General features: G+C 36.3%; 1 protein-coding gene across 1 annotated transcript in view; it reads right to left on the minus strand.

Annotated features, from left to right (window-relative positions):
* Positions 1-10,502: 10,502 nt before the first annotated feature.
* The window catches only part of LOC142841432 (transmembrane protein 182-like), a 55,003-nt gene continuing 46,251 nt past the window's right edge, over positions 10,503-19,254 (minus strand). The window contains exon 5 of the mRNA XM_075958270.1: positions 10,503-14,925. Coding sequence (XP_075814385.1) covers positions 14,693-14,925 — 233 coding nt within the window. The 3' untranslated portion in view covers positions 10,503-14,692. The remainder of the gene's footprint in view (positions 14,926-19,254) is intronic.

The following is a 19,254-nucleotide window of genomic DNA, read 5'->3' on the forward strand; positions in this document are numbered from 1 at the left end:
TATTCATACATTTTATATTTCTTCCCATTGTATTCATCCATTTATCTAAAACTTTTGCATTGTTGTGAAGTGGATTCTTGTTTTATTTTTTATTTTTTTTGAATCAATTGCTCTTTTATGTCCCCCCACATAACATTATTCTCCACTCCTTTACTAACCATTCTTTTCATGTATTTAACTTTGGTTTTCATGTATTTACCTTCTTACCCTATCTCTGTTCTTTGTTACATTAATTTATTACCACAAAAATTATAATATATGTTTTTTAACATCACAGTAGATTCTACATTAATTTTACTATTTTCTGTGAATATTCGTGATAACTATGCAAGTACTTATAAGCTTTCCACAATTTTAAGTGTATCACAATAATGTAGAAAGTTTGTTACTTCACTATGTCCTTCAAATAACCCAGTTTTGCTAAAAACTTGATCTTGGACTAATCTCAGTTAGTAGTGTTTGTTTTGTTTTGTTTTTTGATGTCCTAACAAATTAATATAATAGTAGAGGGACAATGGTGTAAAAATATTTATTCAGGTATCTATAGTGTTTGGGGGTAGAAGTAGCAATTATTTTATGATTCAGTTTCACAGAAACACTCTAGAAATAAACAAACCACTAGTTATGGGAACAGTATTCTGTTTAGTGTTATGAATATATTTCAAAATAACCCTAATAAACTAATGTTTGTTAATTGAGTCACCTTCAATACATTAATCTTTCTTATCATTGATTTTCCCATATTTTGAGTGTTAAAGTTAATCAATAAGCACCTACTTCATATAGTTTGGAAGGAAATAGATATCTGAAAACAAATTAAACTACCTTAAAGGAGGTGATGGGTGCTAGAGTAAATATCTCATAATGTAAAACTTCGAATCACTGTTTGTGCTCAGGTTGTCAGTATGAAAATCTTACAATTTTATTAGTTTGGTACTGATAATGCAACATTATAAAAATATCTCTAACATCCTAAGTGACTGGAACTTTTGCTTGACCTCATACAGTCAGAATTAGTAACACACCTTAAGCTCACTTAAGACTGATATTGAGCTCTATATTCAGCTTGATTGTTTAACCTGCCTAAAGAGAACAATGTGGGTGTGACAAGAGTCCACACTAACCCTAGAACTTCAGTTAAGCTGTCTGTTTATAGACATTCCCATTCTTTTAGTACACCACACCCTATTCCTAATCCCCATACCTTGTCACCCTCTTCCAGTCCCCAACATCCTCATTCTCTTAATAACCCATACCCTATTCCTAATCCCCATACTTTATTGTCACCATCCAGTCCCCAACATCCCCATTCTCTCAGTACCTTACACCCTGTTCTTAATACCCACATCTTATTGTCATCCTCTCTCAGTCACCAACTCAGGCAAAAACCGCTACCTTCCAGAAGTTCAGTCCCATTTTGGGTGGAGAAGCCTTGCTCAACTGTAGGAAGTTAAGGCCTTCCAGGCCAAAAGGAGCTAACCTGGAGTCTGCCTGGAGCTGTCAGAGGTCCTGACCATGCCTAGTGAATGAGAAGAGACCAAGTGGAGTTACCTCAGTGCCTAGAAAAAGTGCCTAGCCAATGGGGGATGACCATGCAATGTCAACTGTCTATGGATCAGAATGCCTGGTGCTGGGAGGGTTTATAAATCCCTCCCTCCAACTGCTAAATAAATGAGTCTGCTGTAAGCCTTCTACCAGACTTCCAACATCTGTGTTCATTGATGTCATGCCTTCTCACCCCCTCCCCCAAGGAAGGCATTAGGGCTCAGCAACAGTCAACAACAGGCCACATTAGCCAGAATACCAGAGAAGAAACAGAAATCAAAGAACAAATCACACATCCAACAAAGACAAATTCAGAAATCAGTACCTAGACCCATAATCACTGCAAACCCAGATGCCTAGATGCCAACATAAGAATAACGTCAACATCACCCAAGGTAATATGTTACCACCAGAGTTCCGTTATCCTATTACAGCAAGCTCTGAATATTCAAACACAGCTGATGTACAAGAAAACAATGTTAAATCCAAATTTATGAAGATGATAAGTGATGTAGGTGTATCTTCTATCTATCTGTTGCTTTCATTGGTTAACTAATAAAGAAAACTGCTTGGCCTGATAGGTCAGAACATAGATAGGCAGGGAAGACAGAACAGAATGCTGGGAGGAAGAAGGCAGTGAGGCAGACACCATTGCTCTCCTCTCCAAAATGGACACAGGTTAGAATCTTCCAGGTAAGCCACCACCTCGTAATGCTATACAGATTACTAGATATGGGTTAAAGCAAGATATGAGAATTAGCCAAGAAGAGGCTAGATATAATGGGCCAGGCAGTGTTTAAATGGATACAATTTATGTGCTGTTATTTCCGGGACTAAGTTAGCTGTGTGGGAGCCAGATGGGACAAAAAGCAGGCATGATCGCCTCATCTCTACATATAGGTAAATAAATCCCTTAAAGAATTCAAAGAAACGACAAAAAAAAAATTAGAACAAGACAAGGCTATCGACTCTCTCCACATATATTCAATATAGCACTTGAAGTTCTAGCAAGAGCAATAAGATAACTTATGGAGATCAAGAGGATACAAATTGAAAAAGAAGAAGTTAAAGTATCACTATTTATAGATTATATGATAGATATATACAGAAGCAACCCAAAAAATGTTACCAGGAAACTCCTACAGCTGATACATTACCAAATAACTGGATACAACATTAACTCAAAAAAACAATCAGGCAGCCCTCCTATATAGAAATGAGAAACAGGCTAAGAATGAAATCTGGGAAATATCCCAACCGCAACCCCACCCCTGTGCTCCTAACCCCTGTTCCGCAATCTTGTCCACTTCCAATATCAGGGAGGATAACTATATGTTATTTTTTGGGTTCATCTTCTTATTTAACTTCTCTTGAATCACGAATTATAGGCTCAATGGCCTTTATTTATGGCTAGAATCCACTTATGAATGAGTACATACCATATTCATCTTTTTGGGTCTGGGTTACCTCACTCAGGATAGTGTTTTCTATTTCCATCCATTTGCATGCAAAATTTAAGATGACATTGTTTTTACCGCTGAGTAGAACTCTAAAGTGAATATGTGCCACACCTTCTTTATCCATTCTTCTATTGAGGGGTACCAAGGTTGTTTCCAGGTTCTGGTTATTACAAATAGTGCTGCTATGAACATAGTTGAACAAATGCTTTTGTAGTATGATTGGGAGATGGGGAGACAAAAGGGAGAAGGGGAGGATGGGGAGAGCTTGAGAGAATGAGATGGTTGGGATGGAGGAGGGGTGGATGTGGGAGCAGGGAAGTAGATATCTTAATTAAGGGAGTCATTTTAAGGTTGGCAAGAGGCTTGACACTGGAGGGGTTCCCAGGTGTCCACGGAGATGTCCCCAGCTTGTTCCTTGGGCAGCAGAGGAGAGGGTGCCTGAACTGGCCTTATCCGATAGCCACACTGATGAATATCTTGCATATCACCATAGAACCTTCATCTGGTGATGGATGGAGATAGAGACAGAGACCCACATTGGAGCACTGGACTGAGCTCCCAAGGTCCATATGAAGAACAGAAGGAGGGAGATCATGAGCAAGGAAGTCAGGACCGTGAGGGGTGCATCCACCCACTGACACAGCAGGACTGTTCTAATGGGAGATCAACAAGGCCAGTTGGACTTGGCCTAATGGAGCATGTGATCAAACCAGACTCTCTGAATGTGGCTGATCCTGGAGGCTGATGGAGAAGCCAAGGACAATGGCACTGGGTTTTGATTCTACTGCATGGACAGGCTTTGTGGGAGCCTAGTCTGTTTGGATGCTCACCTTCCTGGACTTGGGGGGAGCTTGGAGGATCTTGGACTTCCCATAGGGTAGAGAACCCTGACTGCTCCTTGGACTGGAGAGGGAGGGAGATAGGGAGGGGAAGTGGGGGGAGGGAAGGGGAAGGGGAATGGGAGGACGGGAGGAGGTGGAAATTTTCAATAAAAAATAAATTTAAAAAATGAAATCGGGGAAATAATACTTTTGAAAATAGCCACAAATAATATAAATTATCCTGGGTAACTCCAACCAAACAAGTGCTGTATAACAAGATTTCAAGTCTCTGAAGAAAGAAATTGGAAAAGATATCAGATGATAGAAAGACCTCATATTCTCACAGATCAGTAAAAATGACCATCTTTATCAAAAGTGATTCACAGATTCAATTCAACCACCATCAAACTTACATTATAATTCTTTACAAAGCTCAAAAGAATAATACTCAGATTAATATGAAAAAAACAGGATAGTTAAAACAATCCTGGACAATAAAAGAACCTCTGGAAATATCATCATCCCTGATTTCAAGCTCTACTGATCTTTAGAAATAGAAACTGCATGGTATTGGCAGAATACAGACACACTGATCAATGTAATTTAATTGAAGGTCAAAACATAAATTCACACAACTCTGAATACCTGATTTTTGATAAAGAAGACATAAGTAGGAAAAAAGCATCTTCAACAAATTATACTGGTGTTACTGAATGTCACCATGTAGAAAAATGCAAATCACTCTGCACAAAACTCATGTCCAAGTGGATTAAAGGCCTCAACAGTAAACCAGACACACTGAACCTGATAGAGAAGAAAGTGGGAAATACCGTTGAATGCACTCGCACAGGAGACAATTTTCTAAACAGAGCACAAATGGTGAAGACACTAAAATCGACAATTAATAAATGGGACCTCGTGAAACTGGAAAGTTTTGTAAGGCAAAAACCTCTGTCAATATAACAAAATGACAGCCTACAGAATGGAAAAATATTTTCATCATCTCTACATCTGAAAAGGGGCTAATATCCTAAATATATAAAGAACTCAAGAAACTAGACATCACCAAATAAAATACTCCAATTTAAAAATGGGTACAGATCTAAAGAGAATTACCAATAGAGAATTCTCAAATGGATGTGAAATACTTAAAGAAATTTTCAACACTATTATCCAACAGAAAAATGCTAATCAAAATTACTTTGCAATTGCATCTTACACCTATCATAATGGCTGAGATCAATAATGCACATGATCATTCATGCTGGGCAAGGGGAACAACACTCTTACATTACTGGTAGGAATCAAAAATTGTACAACCACTATGGAAATTAAAATGACAATTCCTTAGAAAACTGGAAATTTATTTACCTCAAGACCCAACTATACCACCCAAAGGATGTTCCATCCCACCACAAGTACACTTGCTCAATTATGTTCATAGAGTCTTTATTCATAATAGCCACAAACTGTAAAAAACAAAAATTAGATGTCTCACAGGCACAAAATGGCTAAAGAAGATGTGGTACATTTACACAATGAAGTATGACTCAGGAGTTTAAAAAAAATCACATCATTAAATTTGCAGTCAAATGGATGGAACTAGAAAACTATCATTCCCTGGGGTGCCTGCTTTTTTCTTGAGGGAGATGGTATCAGATAAAGCCAAAGACTTAATCATTTGTAAAACTCTGTTAAAGATTTCTGTAAGTATCACATTCCTTCCCCCATGTGATGCTTTCTGTTCTATGCTATAAAAACTGAGCAAAGACGTTTACTAGGAACAGAAACGCACATACACATAGTCACATACAGATTCAGACACAGATACTGGGATGGATCTAAAAGATAGCCTTCAGGCTGGCACAGATTCAGACTTATATAACAGGCAGAAGACAGAAAACAGGGAGCATGAAGTAGCATTTTCAAATTGGACTCACTCTTATTAATTAAATAACTTATTTTTTCCCTTATGTGACACCTATGCTAAGCTATTGGTGACTTGGAATTTGTCACTAATATGCTTAATCCATAAATTTCATAGCTACAAAACACTTATGGTGTGCTATTGTGAACATAATGAGCAAATTTACTGATGTGAAGTCATTTAACTTTTAAAACTTTTCTATAGTCTAATACAATAAGTATTGACTCATCTAACAAAACAGATTCATAAAATTGTAGCACAAATAATAAAAATCCAGAAGCAGATATTGGGGTTCAATCTGAAGATCAGAAAAGCAAAGCAGCCAGGAACTGGCTCCAACCACTACCTCAGACCAAAAATGTGTGAACCTGCTTCTATGAATCCTCAGCTTTATTTATTAAAACACAAATAATATACCACTATATTTCCCCTTTTTGTCTAAAATTAATAAAAGGCTATAACTAATATAAGAAAAACTATATACAATAAGTACAATAAATATGTACACTATATACAGGAAATAAATACATCAACAATGTCTAGTTCATTCACATTTGACAAATTACGACAATATACTCCATTGTCTAACCTATGAGTTCAAAGTTTTGTACCTAATTTATCTTCTATCATAACTTGCTTTCTGTATCTAGTACACAAGGCAAAATATAACCATAACTATCTAGTTTTCAACTCCCACAGAAACCAAGAAGGGAATAATACTGAGTAGGCAGGAAGTGAGAGCAAGCAATTTCCAAAATAGGTGAGAAATGACAAAAACATCTGGCTTCCTGGACAGTCATCCAAAGTTCCTCTGGTGGGGCATCCATTTTTGGCCTTCAGGCTTAGAATATCCAACAGAATTTTCTGTGAATCAGGATGCTCCTACGGGCTGTCTTTCCTTGTCTTGACAATGTTTGATAGTCACTTTCTTTTGGGTCCTGATTCTCCAATTAGGATGGAATACTGTCAACAGTTGAGGGAAGGGCACTTTCTTACCTAGTGGCTTACTTTTGCCACAAAGAAAGTAAACTCCTATCATATTTATACCCCCCTTTTCTTTTCAAAACAAGAACCTTGAATGTTAAATCTTTCTTTTGTTAAATTTTCTTCCTGTCCATAACAAATAACAACTGGTAAGCAACTCCCCTAAACAATAACAAATATCCATAACCAAAAACCACCTAACCCACCTCTTAGGAATGTAGATGTCATATTCTTAAATTTACTTCCTGTTCTCGGGGGAGGTGATGAAGGTATCATTAGAGGATCCATAAAAGAAAAAATTGGGGTTAATCATCAAGTCCTGGGAGAGGTAGCTGTATCATTTGTTGTCCAGTCTCAGCATAATGGGAAAGTACACGGCTTGTCTCAAGTCCTGGATAGAGTAGTCTGTTGACTGGATCATTTAAACTAGCCACAGTGAAATTGCTTTGAGAAGTTTGAAGTCCAAAGTCGATCATTAGGTGGTGTTTTTCAGCTTAGTGATATTATCATAGTCCTGGAGACATCATCATTGTGGGGCCCCATACTCCCTAGGGAGACTTCAAAGGTCCCTGTTAGGCATGCTCATGGTTCATTGATAGAGACTCAACCCTGAAATCATGTACAAGAAGGTAGATAAAACCTTTTCTAGAATACCATGACAAATATATATATATATATATATATATATATATATATATATATGCATCATATAAATCTTATATCTTAAGAAAATCTGTTAAAGAGTCAGTATAAAACCAAATGATTATGAGATTAGTGACAATATAATAGTTCTTAAATATTTGTTTTTCCTTTTTCCTATATCATGCGCCCTTCCTGAAATGGAACAGAGAATTTGGATTTCACTTTAATAAGCATGCTTGAGTTTAAAGAAGGAGAGACCTACACTTCAAATCCAAAGACAGCTTTCATCTTTAATTAAACTGGGAATACAAAATGAACACTTACATTATATGTCTGTAGAGAATAACAAAAACAAATATTTTGGAAGATTTGGAAATGTTATATACCAATAGGCCAATTTTTTTGAGATTTTTTTCTGGACAATTTTTCCTTTTTCTTCAGATGTCTCATTTGTCCAGTGGTCTTCAGGTTCATTAGCTTGATACCTTTATTCTCCTGAAAAGGCAGAAACAAAACCCTTTTCTAACCCTATTTTTATGGACATTCTCTTTTGGCAGAAGATGTGGCAAAGGCAGGCATTGAACTAATGAATGTAGGTCAATGAGGAATGCTCAAGGTAATCCTTTGCCATCAGGAAACTCTTATGAGGGACCTTTTGCAGGCCTCTATGCCAAATCCCGTTCAGTCATTTGCTGCCATCTTAGAGGAAACTCCTTCCCAGAGCAATTAAAGAACCTAATGGCTATTGTAAGAAACCCTACTTCTCTGGATAATAAAACAGCTATAGAAGACAGAAAAAAATCAGGAAAGACCATCAAGCAAGTATTTTAACAAACTTCTACAAATGATCAAAGATCAAAACTAAAAATATGAACAAATGGCATTGACATTTGTACAAACAGATGCAGATATAACAATAATTTGATCAGAATCTTGGCATCCAAAATGGCCTCTTCGGGATGTAAATGTTCAATTTTTAGGGATTAAAACTTTATCTCAGTTAAAGCAAACACGAGAAGGGTTGAATGCATAGGTGCTGAAGGACAGAGATGAATATTAAAACCATATGTGGCTAACACAGCAATAAACTTGTGGAGACATGATTTGTTACAGCAATGGAATACTCACATTAACATTCCCCCAATCTTAGAAACATACCATAACTTATTTATGTTTCTGGGAAAACTATTACAAGATATTATAAAGAAAATTCACTGACCATTCAGATTGTACAAGAACAAGGCACAGGAGCTGCTGAGATTTCACCAACAGTCTTACCTTTCTAATGGTTGACAGACCATTTTCTATGAGCCTAGCCTATTCAGATGACTAGTATGGCTGATTTGCACTGATCTTCAGGCAAGTTTCATTTATCAAAACACATACACACACACAATATATATATATATATATATATATATATATATATATATATATATATATATATATATATTCTAAGAGTACTCTTAGAAACTTGGTAAAAGCTTTCCAAATTTGACAGATTTGCTCTCTCCATCAATTTCATTATATTTTAAACTCTTTTCCTAGCCCAGTTATTCAGAAACCCCCCACATCCTAGCTATCACAATGGTCTGTCTGTGATATCACAACTATCTCCAGGCCACTACAGATCAGGTGATAGGCACCATCATTATGGACAGATGGGTTTGAGTCCATTCCCCACATCCATATGCATGTGCGAGCTGAAGAAAACATATTTTAATATGTACATACAAAGGACTAGCAGACAAGTAAAAGAACATTTTTGATGAAATTACAATTTTCTTATTTTATAAATTAAAAAAAAGAAAATTACTATTCACCACAGTAGTTATTGATAAAAATAACTCTTGATGCATATCTCTGGACTTATAAATATGTATATCCATGACTATGACTATACATAAATAAACAAACATAGCTCTGTAAAAATAAATTATCACAGTGTAATGCTTCTGAGAATGAAGAAATGGTCGCATGAGACACTGCAAAATTTGAGAAAGGATGATGTATCTTCATAGATAATATCACTCACTATTGCACTATGAACAAATAGTTTGTGCTATTTCATACAAAGATAAGTGAACAAGCTAACGGAACATTACTTTGACTTATATACCTTCTCTTACAATCAACATACACTGTAATTCTTTCCTTTATTACTTTATTATTTCATAGTCTTAAAATAAGAGGCAGCAGTACACATTTTCATTAACTAACATTAAGAGAAGATACTGTTCACCCTTACCCAAATTGCACTCGGTCCCAATACCTTTCTCAGTACAAACAAAAGAATTTTTGAAAATTGGTTTGCTCTTTTGAGACTTGATGAAGAGAGAAACTACTGATAATTTGGGGTTACTATGAAGTCTGTCTCCCCTAAAAATATGGAAAACTAAGAATGAATCACCTTCTTCTCGTTTTCAGATCCCCAAAACATATTTATTCTACTTGTGGGTAGCAGCTCAGCTTAAGGTTGTAGACATCCTCATTCTCTATCCTAGTAAAATCTTTTTTGACAGAAGACTGATGATTCCTTGAAAAATAAAAATACATCAATTTTCGGCAGAGCAATCTGTGACCTGTCAATTACACCATTTCTAATATAGAAGCCAAGTATCCTTCTCAACTTTAGTTGTGGAATTAGAATTTCAGTTCTGGTAGCTGAATCTGTCTGTGAAATGCCTCAACCTCTCAGTACTGAACTCTGTTTATGCACACTATCAGACCATGACAAAGGGATAATTTCTAAGATCTTTTGTTTCAAACATATCATCTCTAGAATCTCCTCTCGGGATTCTTTTTAAATGTGAAGGAGACTATATCAAAACAAGAGAAATATTAACTTGTACAATGGTTCATGTTTCAACATGTATTTTATTAGCAAAAATTTAAAACTACAAGTCCTTTGAAATAAACAGAAAGGTATCATTTAGAACAATCCAAATTTGTAATACTTTGTATCAAACTAAAATGCATATGTAAAAATTATATCATAATTGCTGAATGGTTACTAACAGCCACAGAAGAGAATAATAATTAGCAATTTATTAAAATATTTTTAAGTGTTAACATAAATTTTACTAATACTTGAAGACACTTGTTCAAGTTGAGTCTCTAAGAACATATGCCAGTAGAAAATGAATTCATACAAATGATACATTTTTATTTATCTACCAATTCTCATAAAATTCACAGACTAACCAAAACATATAAGATCTTCAAACATCATAGGTTAACTTTTATCTTATTGGTGATTGTAATATTGATGGGGGAGTGTCATATATCAATCTGTTGATTTCATTTGGTTAAGCAATAAAGAAACTGCTAGGCCCATTTGATAGGCCCACCCTTAGGTGGGAGGAGTAAACAGAACAGAATGCCGGGAGGAAGAGGAAGTGAGGTCAGACCCGACAGCTCTGCTCCCCGGAGCAGACGCAGGAGAGACGCCATGCTACCTGCTCCAGGGAAGACGCACACCATGCCCCAGCTCCGACCCAGGATGGACTTAGGCTAGAATCTTCCCGGTAAGCGCACCTAGGGGCGCTACACAGATGATTAGAAATGGGCTAGTCCAGGTGTGAGAATTAGCCTAGAAGAGAATGGGTCAAGCAGTGTTTAAATGAATACAGTGTCCGTGTAATTATTTCGGGGCATAAGCTAGCCGAGCCAGGCGGCTGGGGATTTGGGGACGCAACCCCGCCGCTCCCTATTACTACAAATGACGCCCAGACGTGTGGCTAACTAAACCCACTTAAAAAACCTGAGAAGGCTTAAAAATAAGGGAGAGAGCATTTAACACAGATTTTTGCTGTTTGTTGGTGGCGTGATGTAGAGAGATTTCCTGATTCGGCAACAGCAGCAGAAAAAACGCTGTGTCATTTCAAAGCGTGGCTTCCTGGGGCTATGCCGCCAGTGCAAACTCTGGCTTTATGTTGTGTTCCCGCTTGGGATCGGAAGGAGAGTGCTCTGAGACCTTGACGATGACTCAGAGCTCCCCGCCTGCACCTGGGCAGATGGCCGAATCAGGCTTAGGCAGGCGGAAGAGCATGGCGGATTCCTGCCGCCATACAGAGACGTGTTTTCAGACTGCACAGTGCTCTGCGTGTCAGATTTGGATGTAACTTGGATGAAAAGAATTTCTGTGCTGCACGCTCAGTCTCAGAATTAAAGTGCTGAGTGCCGCTCCTACCTGGTAGCCCCAGAGCTAGCACAAAATGGTACGTCCTCCATTTTGAAATTTTCCTGACTCAGCTTCAGCTGCAAATCCCTGCAGCTCATTAAGAGGTCCTGCCACAAAACACTTAAACAGTGTTGATGAAAAGCTGAACACATGCTTTTCGGTTTTCAGCCGTAGCAGGAAAAAAGCTGCGCCGTTTAAAAATGCTAGCTTTCTGGGCCATCCTGCCAGGGCAAACTCTGACTGTTTGAGGCAGGAGGGCCGGCTACTGAGAGAGGACTTGAGTGTTGTCTGTTGTAGCTTGCTGGCTGGCAGGGACCTTGAAATGCTATAAACATGGCTGCAGCCTGTATATCCGCCATGAGGCTGGAAAGCTAAGGAATGGGCTGGATCCAGCCGTCAAAGCCACGCCTTTAGTCCTACTGATATTGCTTGGTAAATTAAAGGCTCTTGTGGTCAGAAAAAGAGAGATATACAGTAAAGAGAGATTCAAAGACAGAGAAAATTTCTGCATGGTTTAAAGTGTGTTAAAAATATATGCAAGCTAAAAGTTGAAGTTCTTAAAAAAAAGGAAGAGAGTTGTTGTGTGTCTTAGTACACACCTTTAATCCCAACACTTGGGAGGCAGAGGGAGATAGACCTCTGTGACTTCAAGGTGTAGTAGTGTACGCCTTTAATCCCAATGCCTGGGAGGCAGAGACAGGCGGATCTCTGAGAGTTCAAAGACAGCCTGGTCTACAGATGTACGCTCAAAAAGCAAAAGTTAACCTAGGAATGTCACATCTTAGATTCTTAAGTGCCTAGTGATTTAAAGGCACAAATCAAAAGTGCTCCTGAATAGTAAAAAATTGCAGATTCACAATAGGACAGATTCAGACCAATAAATGAGTCACACTGTTGGATGAATGTACGTTGGCTTGGGAGAGAGAAGAAAAAGAATATAGAGAATAAAGTTAATGGTTTAAAAAGAAAAAAGTAAAAGTAAAGTCTTTAAAGAGACAGAGTACAGATAGTTAAGAGATTAAAATAAATAAAGAAAAATAAGCCGCGTAAAAATGAAAAATTCACAGAAAGTCTGGATTATGTACATTGTGTTTTCTTTAAAATTTTTGACTGTAAAGGAGCTAAGTACAGAGAGACATTTCATTACATGGGCTGCCAAGCTAAACCAGAATGGATATAAGGGTATTACGATTTCAGAATTTGGGTCTAAGGATATGATGCTTTGGAGAGAGTCTTCTTTTGTTTTCACAGAGGATGAGACTCTATGGATTTCTTCTATTCCGATTTGGTATGATGGACCACGTCCTCCTGAAGGGTTGCTGTGAACATCTTCAGAAAATTGCTTTGCTCAACTGCCAACTGAGATAAACCTGGCACACAGGTTACACCCTAAAATCATTAACGACGCCCCCATTCAGCAGGAAGCAGTTTGGAGAGAAAAAACTGCGCCCATGTTCCCAAATATAGTTTATAAATGTTCTTTTACATTTAAAGGGGGATATGATATAGATATGAATAATTTGCATTAGTATAGATTTTGCTTCATTGATAGAGATTTACGGTCAATTTTGTTATATGTATAAATGTTTCTGATGTAACTTTTACTTGATAACTGTTTCGTTATATGTAATTTTGCTATGTTAAAGTTAAAGCCTTTCTTTTTTGTTTAAACAGAAAAAGGGGAAGTGATGGGGGAGTGTCATATATCAATCTGTTGATTTCATTTGGTTAAGCAATAAAGAAACTGCTAGGCCCATTTGATAGGCCCACCCTTAGGTGGGAGGAGTAAACAGAACAGAATGCCGGGAGGAAGAGGAAGTGAGGTCAGACCCGACAGCTCTGCTCCCCGGAGCAGACGCAGGAGAGACGCCATGCTACCTGCTCCAGGGAAGACGCACACCATGCCCCAGCTCCGACCCAGGATGGACTTAGGCTAGAATCTTCCCGGTAAGCGCACCTAGGGGCGCTACACAGATGATTAGAAATGGGCTAGTCCAGGTGTGAGAATTAGCCTAGAAGAGAATGGGTCAAGCAGTGTTTAAATGAATACAGTGTCCGTGTAATTATTTCGGGGCATAAGCTAGCCGAGCCAGGCGGCTGGGGATTTGGGGACGCAACCCCGCCGCTCCCTATTACTACATAATATAATTATTTATTTTATTTTAGATTTTGCTATAAATTAAAAATTAACATAAGACCATCCCATCATGTTTCCAGTGGAACTAAGATGTATTAATTCTGCTGAGACTTTTAAGGACAAATAGAAATGGTTCAATAATAAATAGATGTGATTTAAATAATGAAATAGATGCAACCCTTTCAATCATCTTGCAGACCAGAATCCACCTTCTCTGGATATAATTATCTCTTAGCCACAAGAAGCCTTTTTGTTCAGAATGAAAATATGACCATTAATCATATTTACTCAATTGTAACAGTCTACATTTTGCAATATTTTCATAAATCTCTTGCTCAAATACAGATTTGTGCTGGAAGAGTATGCGATGTGGGACATAAGAATATACATAGTTGATTTTTCATATGTAACTCTGTTTATCCATCCAATTGAAATGTGCCTGCATTAACTGATGTTGAAGTTTACCTATTAAGAAACAAGAAGGAAAAGTTCTGCATTCTTCCCTTCAAATTCCCAGGCTTTTAGAAGAGAATGAGTCATAGCTGCCCTTGTGTGTTAGCTATGGTCAATTGGTTATTTCAAATAAATAAAATGATTCAAACTTAACTTTTTTAAAAAAAGCTCTAATATAAGCTGGACTAACTTTGGATAGGCTGTAAATTAAATAATAGCACCAGAGAGTTTGAGATCATCCTCACTCTTGTAAGTATTTGTGATATGTTTCACAACCCAGAGCCAAACATTTTATCTCTGTATCTAGACAGTAGATTCCAGGTTACACAATTTCCTTAGAAATTGCTTCTCTTCTGAATTTTCCTTTGGAGCACCCCTTGTGCAAATTGCATTCATTTGGCAATGTCATGCTGCACATGTGTTCTGGTAGTAAATAATCCTCCTATTGCTTGGCTAAGCTCCAAGTCTTGAATTTGTTTTGTAGAAGCATCCTTCACGAATCTGAGCAGATTTCACTATGGTCTCTTCATTTTATCTTGTTCATTTCTGAAACTCCTCAAGCTGTCGGCCAATGAAATGAAAAATAATTCCTGATATACATACGAAGGGAGTTCCAAAAGCAGCAAATATAAAAGACCATCCGTATTTGACATCAATGAGGACATTTTCTGGGACACACTTATTGCTCCTTTCTATAGATATATATTTTGGAAAATCAACAGCATATTCCTTCCATAGTACAAACAGACTGAGGATCAGGCTAAACAGGGCCCCTATAAAAAGAAAAGCAAATAAATAAATTTGTGGAGGAAAATGACAGAATCTTAAACTCATTTCCCATACAATAAAGAAATTTGACAAATATTAACACATACATTTTTATTTTACATTCAAGAAACATATATCACATTATGGTATCTATACTTTGAAATTTAAAAAACAGAGACTAAGGGTTTTTAACCTCCGTACACCATTGTTTTAGTACTCTATGACTGTTTCAAATTGAACTGTTTTCCATACCACTAAAATGTACAACGTATTTCTTATGTACTCTGATTGTCACGCCAAGCTGCCCAAATGCATGTAATGTATTCAACGTATACTTTCTTCAGTTTTATTCTTTTTATTTTTTGAAATTAAAATATAATGACAATTGCGCTATTCTCCTTCCAACCCTTCCTATGTCCCTCTCTTCTTCCATCTCAAATTTATGACCTCTTTTTCTTTAATTACCATGGTTACAAATACACACATACGTATGCATACATATATAAATACAGCCTGTTCCTTCCATTTCGTGTTACTTGTATCTGTATGATTTCAGGGTTGACCACATAGTACTGACTAACCAATTAGGGAGCTCATTCTTGGAAAATACTTTATCCTACTCTCAGCAGTCCTTCATCACCTGTAGTTCTTTAATTTTTAAATATTTTTATTATTTGAAATTATAATATAATTACATCTTTTTCCCTTACCCTTTTCTCCCTCCAAGTTATCTCATATACCCCTTGATCATGTTTTAAAAATTCGTGGCTCCTTTGTTCATTACTTGCTAACACATAAATACATGTACATGTATGTATATATATACATATATAGTCATATATGTGTGCATATATATACATATATAGTCTTAAATACATACATAGAAACTGATAAGCCTATATGATGTTACATGTGTATGTTTTCAGAGCTGCACATTTAGTATGAAATAACCAATTAGTTTGATATTCCCTGAGTTATCCACAACATCTGTAATTCCACATGAACAGTATCAACTCTTCTAAGACAGAAGAGTAGAATCTTTTTAAACAGTGAAACATGAAGAACTCCCTTTCCACATGCCATGCTTCTAGATGCACTTTCTGTTAGGTAGCCCAGCCCTCAAAAAGAGTTCCCCATGGCCAAGGAGACGATTCAGTGGATAAAGAATGTGCTTGTGGTGCAGTGTGAAGACCTGAGGTTAAATGCCCAGAAACCACATATAACTGGATACAGTAGCACACACCTGTAATCCTACTGATCCTATAGCAAAATGGAAAGGGAAGAACAAAAATTGACTTAAGTGAAATGTGTGGGGCAACTATCCGTGCATACACAGCAGCACAAAGAGACTATTGTAAACAATGTGGAAGGTGTGGACCAGCCCTCAGGCTGTTCACTGACCTCTATACATGTACTGCATTAAGTGTCCACCTGCACTCACAAACACACACACACACACACACACGCAAACACCATATACACAAAATAGAAAATTCCACCTCCCTTTCATTTTTCCTTTTGTATTTCTTGAGATTCTGTTGTATCTACCTGATCACGTTGATCAAGCTGCCATCCATCATTACTTGTTAGAATCTATTTCAAAGCTTTCAAGGGTAATTTGTAGTTGTTTATTCCCAAAATCATACTTATTATAAATCATTGGGTTTGTTAGCATATTAGTGCTATTAATAGTAGAATAAAAAATACTATCTGAACTCATGAGAGTTTAGAAAGCATTTTCAAAATTAAATAAAATATAGAGAAACTGTATGTTTAACTGCCTGGGATACTGTGTATACTAATCATTTCAGCAATGGCACTTGCCTTTGCTATCACAATTAAATATACATATAGCACAACAAAATGCAAGTACACTTTTAATGAAATCAAGTGTACAATATAATTATATTCTGTACTTCAGAAATAGTTTTGATACATACCTAAGAAACATTTGAAAGATATACTACAATTCTACAATCTGATCAAATCCCTTGCCTTTTTAAACATTGGATTACATATATATGATTGTTTTGCCACATCACAGTTCTTTGACAATATTTCTTTATTATCACAGTAAAGTTATAAAAGAAAATAATTAATGGGGAAGGGTCATATGTCTATTGGTTAATAAAGAAACTGCCTTGGCCCTTTTGATAAGACAGCAGCTTAGATAGGCAGAGTAGACGGAACAGAATGCTGGGAGAAAGAAGCCGAGTCAGGCAGTTGCCATGATTCTCCCACCCGACACAGACACAGGTTAAGATCATTCCTGGTAAGCCACACCCCGTGGTGCTACACAGATTATTAAATATGGGTTAAAGCAAGATGTGAGAATTAGCCAATAAGAGGCTAGAACTAATGGGCCAAGCAGTGTTTAAAAGAATACAGTTTCTGTGTTATTATTTTGAATGTAAAGCTAGCCATATGGTGGGACGCAGCCCGCCACTCCTACTACAAATAATAAATTTAATTTCCTCTTAATATCAACTCATGTCGGGAGGCAGAGGCAGGCGGATCTCTGTGAGTTCGAGACCAGCCTGGTCTACAAGAGCTAGTTCCAGGACAGGCTCCAAAAAAAACACAGAGAAACCCTGCCTCGAAAAACCAAAAAAAAAAAAAAAAAAAAACCACAAATATCAACTCATGTGCCCAATTTATCATGAAGTTAATATTCTCCAGTTTATCCAAAATCTAAATCCATAAAAAGCAAGAGTCATTCTTCTCATTCAGTAACTAAAAACACTAGAAATGGCAGAGAGATTTCAGTGGTTAAAAGCATATTCTACTGCTGTAGAGCACTCACGTTTAGTTCCAAGCACCCGCATTGGACAGCAGACAACTACATATTAACTCCAGTTTCAGAGGATCTGAAGCTCTGGAGATTTTTAGAAAACAAGAAAGAGTTTGAGGAGATGAGATAGGGAAAGCTAAATACCCATGTTGCTAGAATGGGTATGATGAAAATATGTTGCATGCATGAATGCAAATAAGTATTATACACTAGGAATAATATAACGTATAGTAACAATTTTACATAATTCTATCATATTAAATTTTACACTGCATCCTTAAAACTTAGAATAAATAGGGCACAAATCATGATCTTGGTTATGCAATAAATGAAAATATTATGAGTTATTATTAAATTAATTAAATATGTAAAAGTTTTATGGCAGACCATTAGAAGTTCCTTGTTTCCTGAAGCTTCTTACTCATCCCCAACATAAGAATCAAGAATTAAAAACCTCATATTTACCCCAAATCCTCTAATAAAAAAACTACTGTTATATTTTTTAGTTTATAATCAGAAGAAAATACCTGCATATAAAAGTGCAGAAACTAAAGTGTTAAGTGCTATCTTCTATAAAATACATATGTTAATTTTAGCATTGGCTATTAGTTTAAATTAAATGCAACAAGTAAACAATTTACATTTATATATAGTTTTGTGCTTAAAGTACCAATTAATCGGCCATAAGCAAATTGCTGTAGCCATAAATTAATAGTCACATATTCTTCAGGAATTACAATACAACCATAGAATGTAATTAAACCTTTATTGCTCATGTAACTTTAAATTAAATTAATTGGATGGCAAGTGAACCTCATTAAACATCCTTCTTGTAATTAATTCATGTTTTATTAACATACAATACTAACCTGAATATACCTAACTGAAAGACTAGCCCTTTGGGGGACATGACAAATACATGGTATTAAAATGGTTTGGGAACTTCGAAGAAACTCTGTATTTCTCCAGTATTTAGACAGTATTTTAAGAAGAAATTCAATTATTGCATTATATATTCATTTACATGTTATGGAAACTGACAGCTCTTGGGTGAATCTCAGTGGTGTGGGAAGAAATAAAATGGTTTCCTCCATTATTGGCTGGATCACAACTACTTATCAAATATGAGAAGGAAGGATGAATACATTTACTAACATGAGAGGTTTCTTCTCAACAATATCACTTTTGTCATGTAATATTTTCTTCAAATGGTTCATATTATTAATAGGATAGGATATATATATTTAAATGTAATGTACTTTAATATGTTATATATATATATAAATAGGTATATTTATGCTAATAAACTATGTGACATTTAAAACTATAAAATTGACATGCTATATATGCACATATAAAAAACTATGTATGTTACGTATGATCTATTATACATTTATATAGTTATATATAGTGTGTTAATATGTAATATATACTATATAATAAATATAATATATAGCTAGGCATATCATGTGCAAATATTTTTTCCAATCTATAGGTTGCTTTTTCACTTAATTAACTGTTATGCTTGTTATAAAGAACAGAA

Source organism: Microtus pennsylvanicus, chromosome X, assembly GCF_037038515.1.
Source record: "Microtus pennsylvanicus isolate mMicPen1 chromosome X, mMicPen1.hap1, whole genome shotgun sequence".
Taxonomy (NCBI): Eukaryota; Metazoa; Chordata; class Mammalia; order Rodentia; family Cricetidae; genus Microtus; species Microtus pennsylvanicus.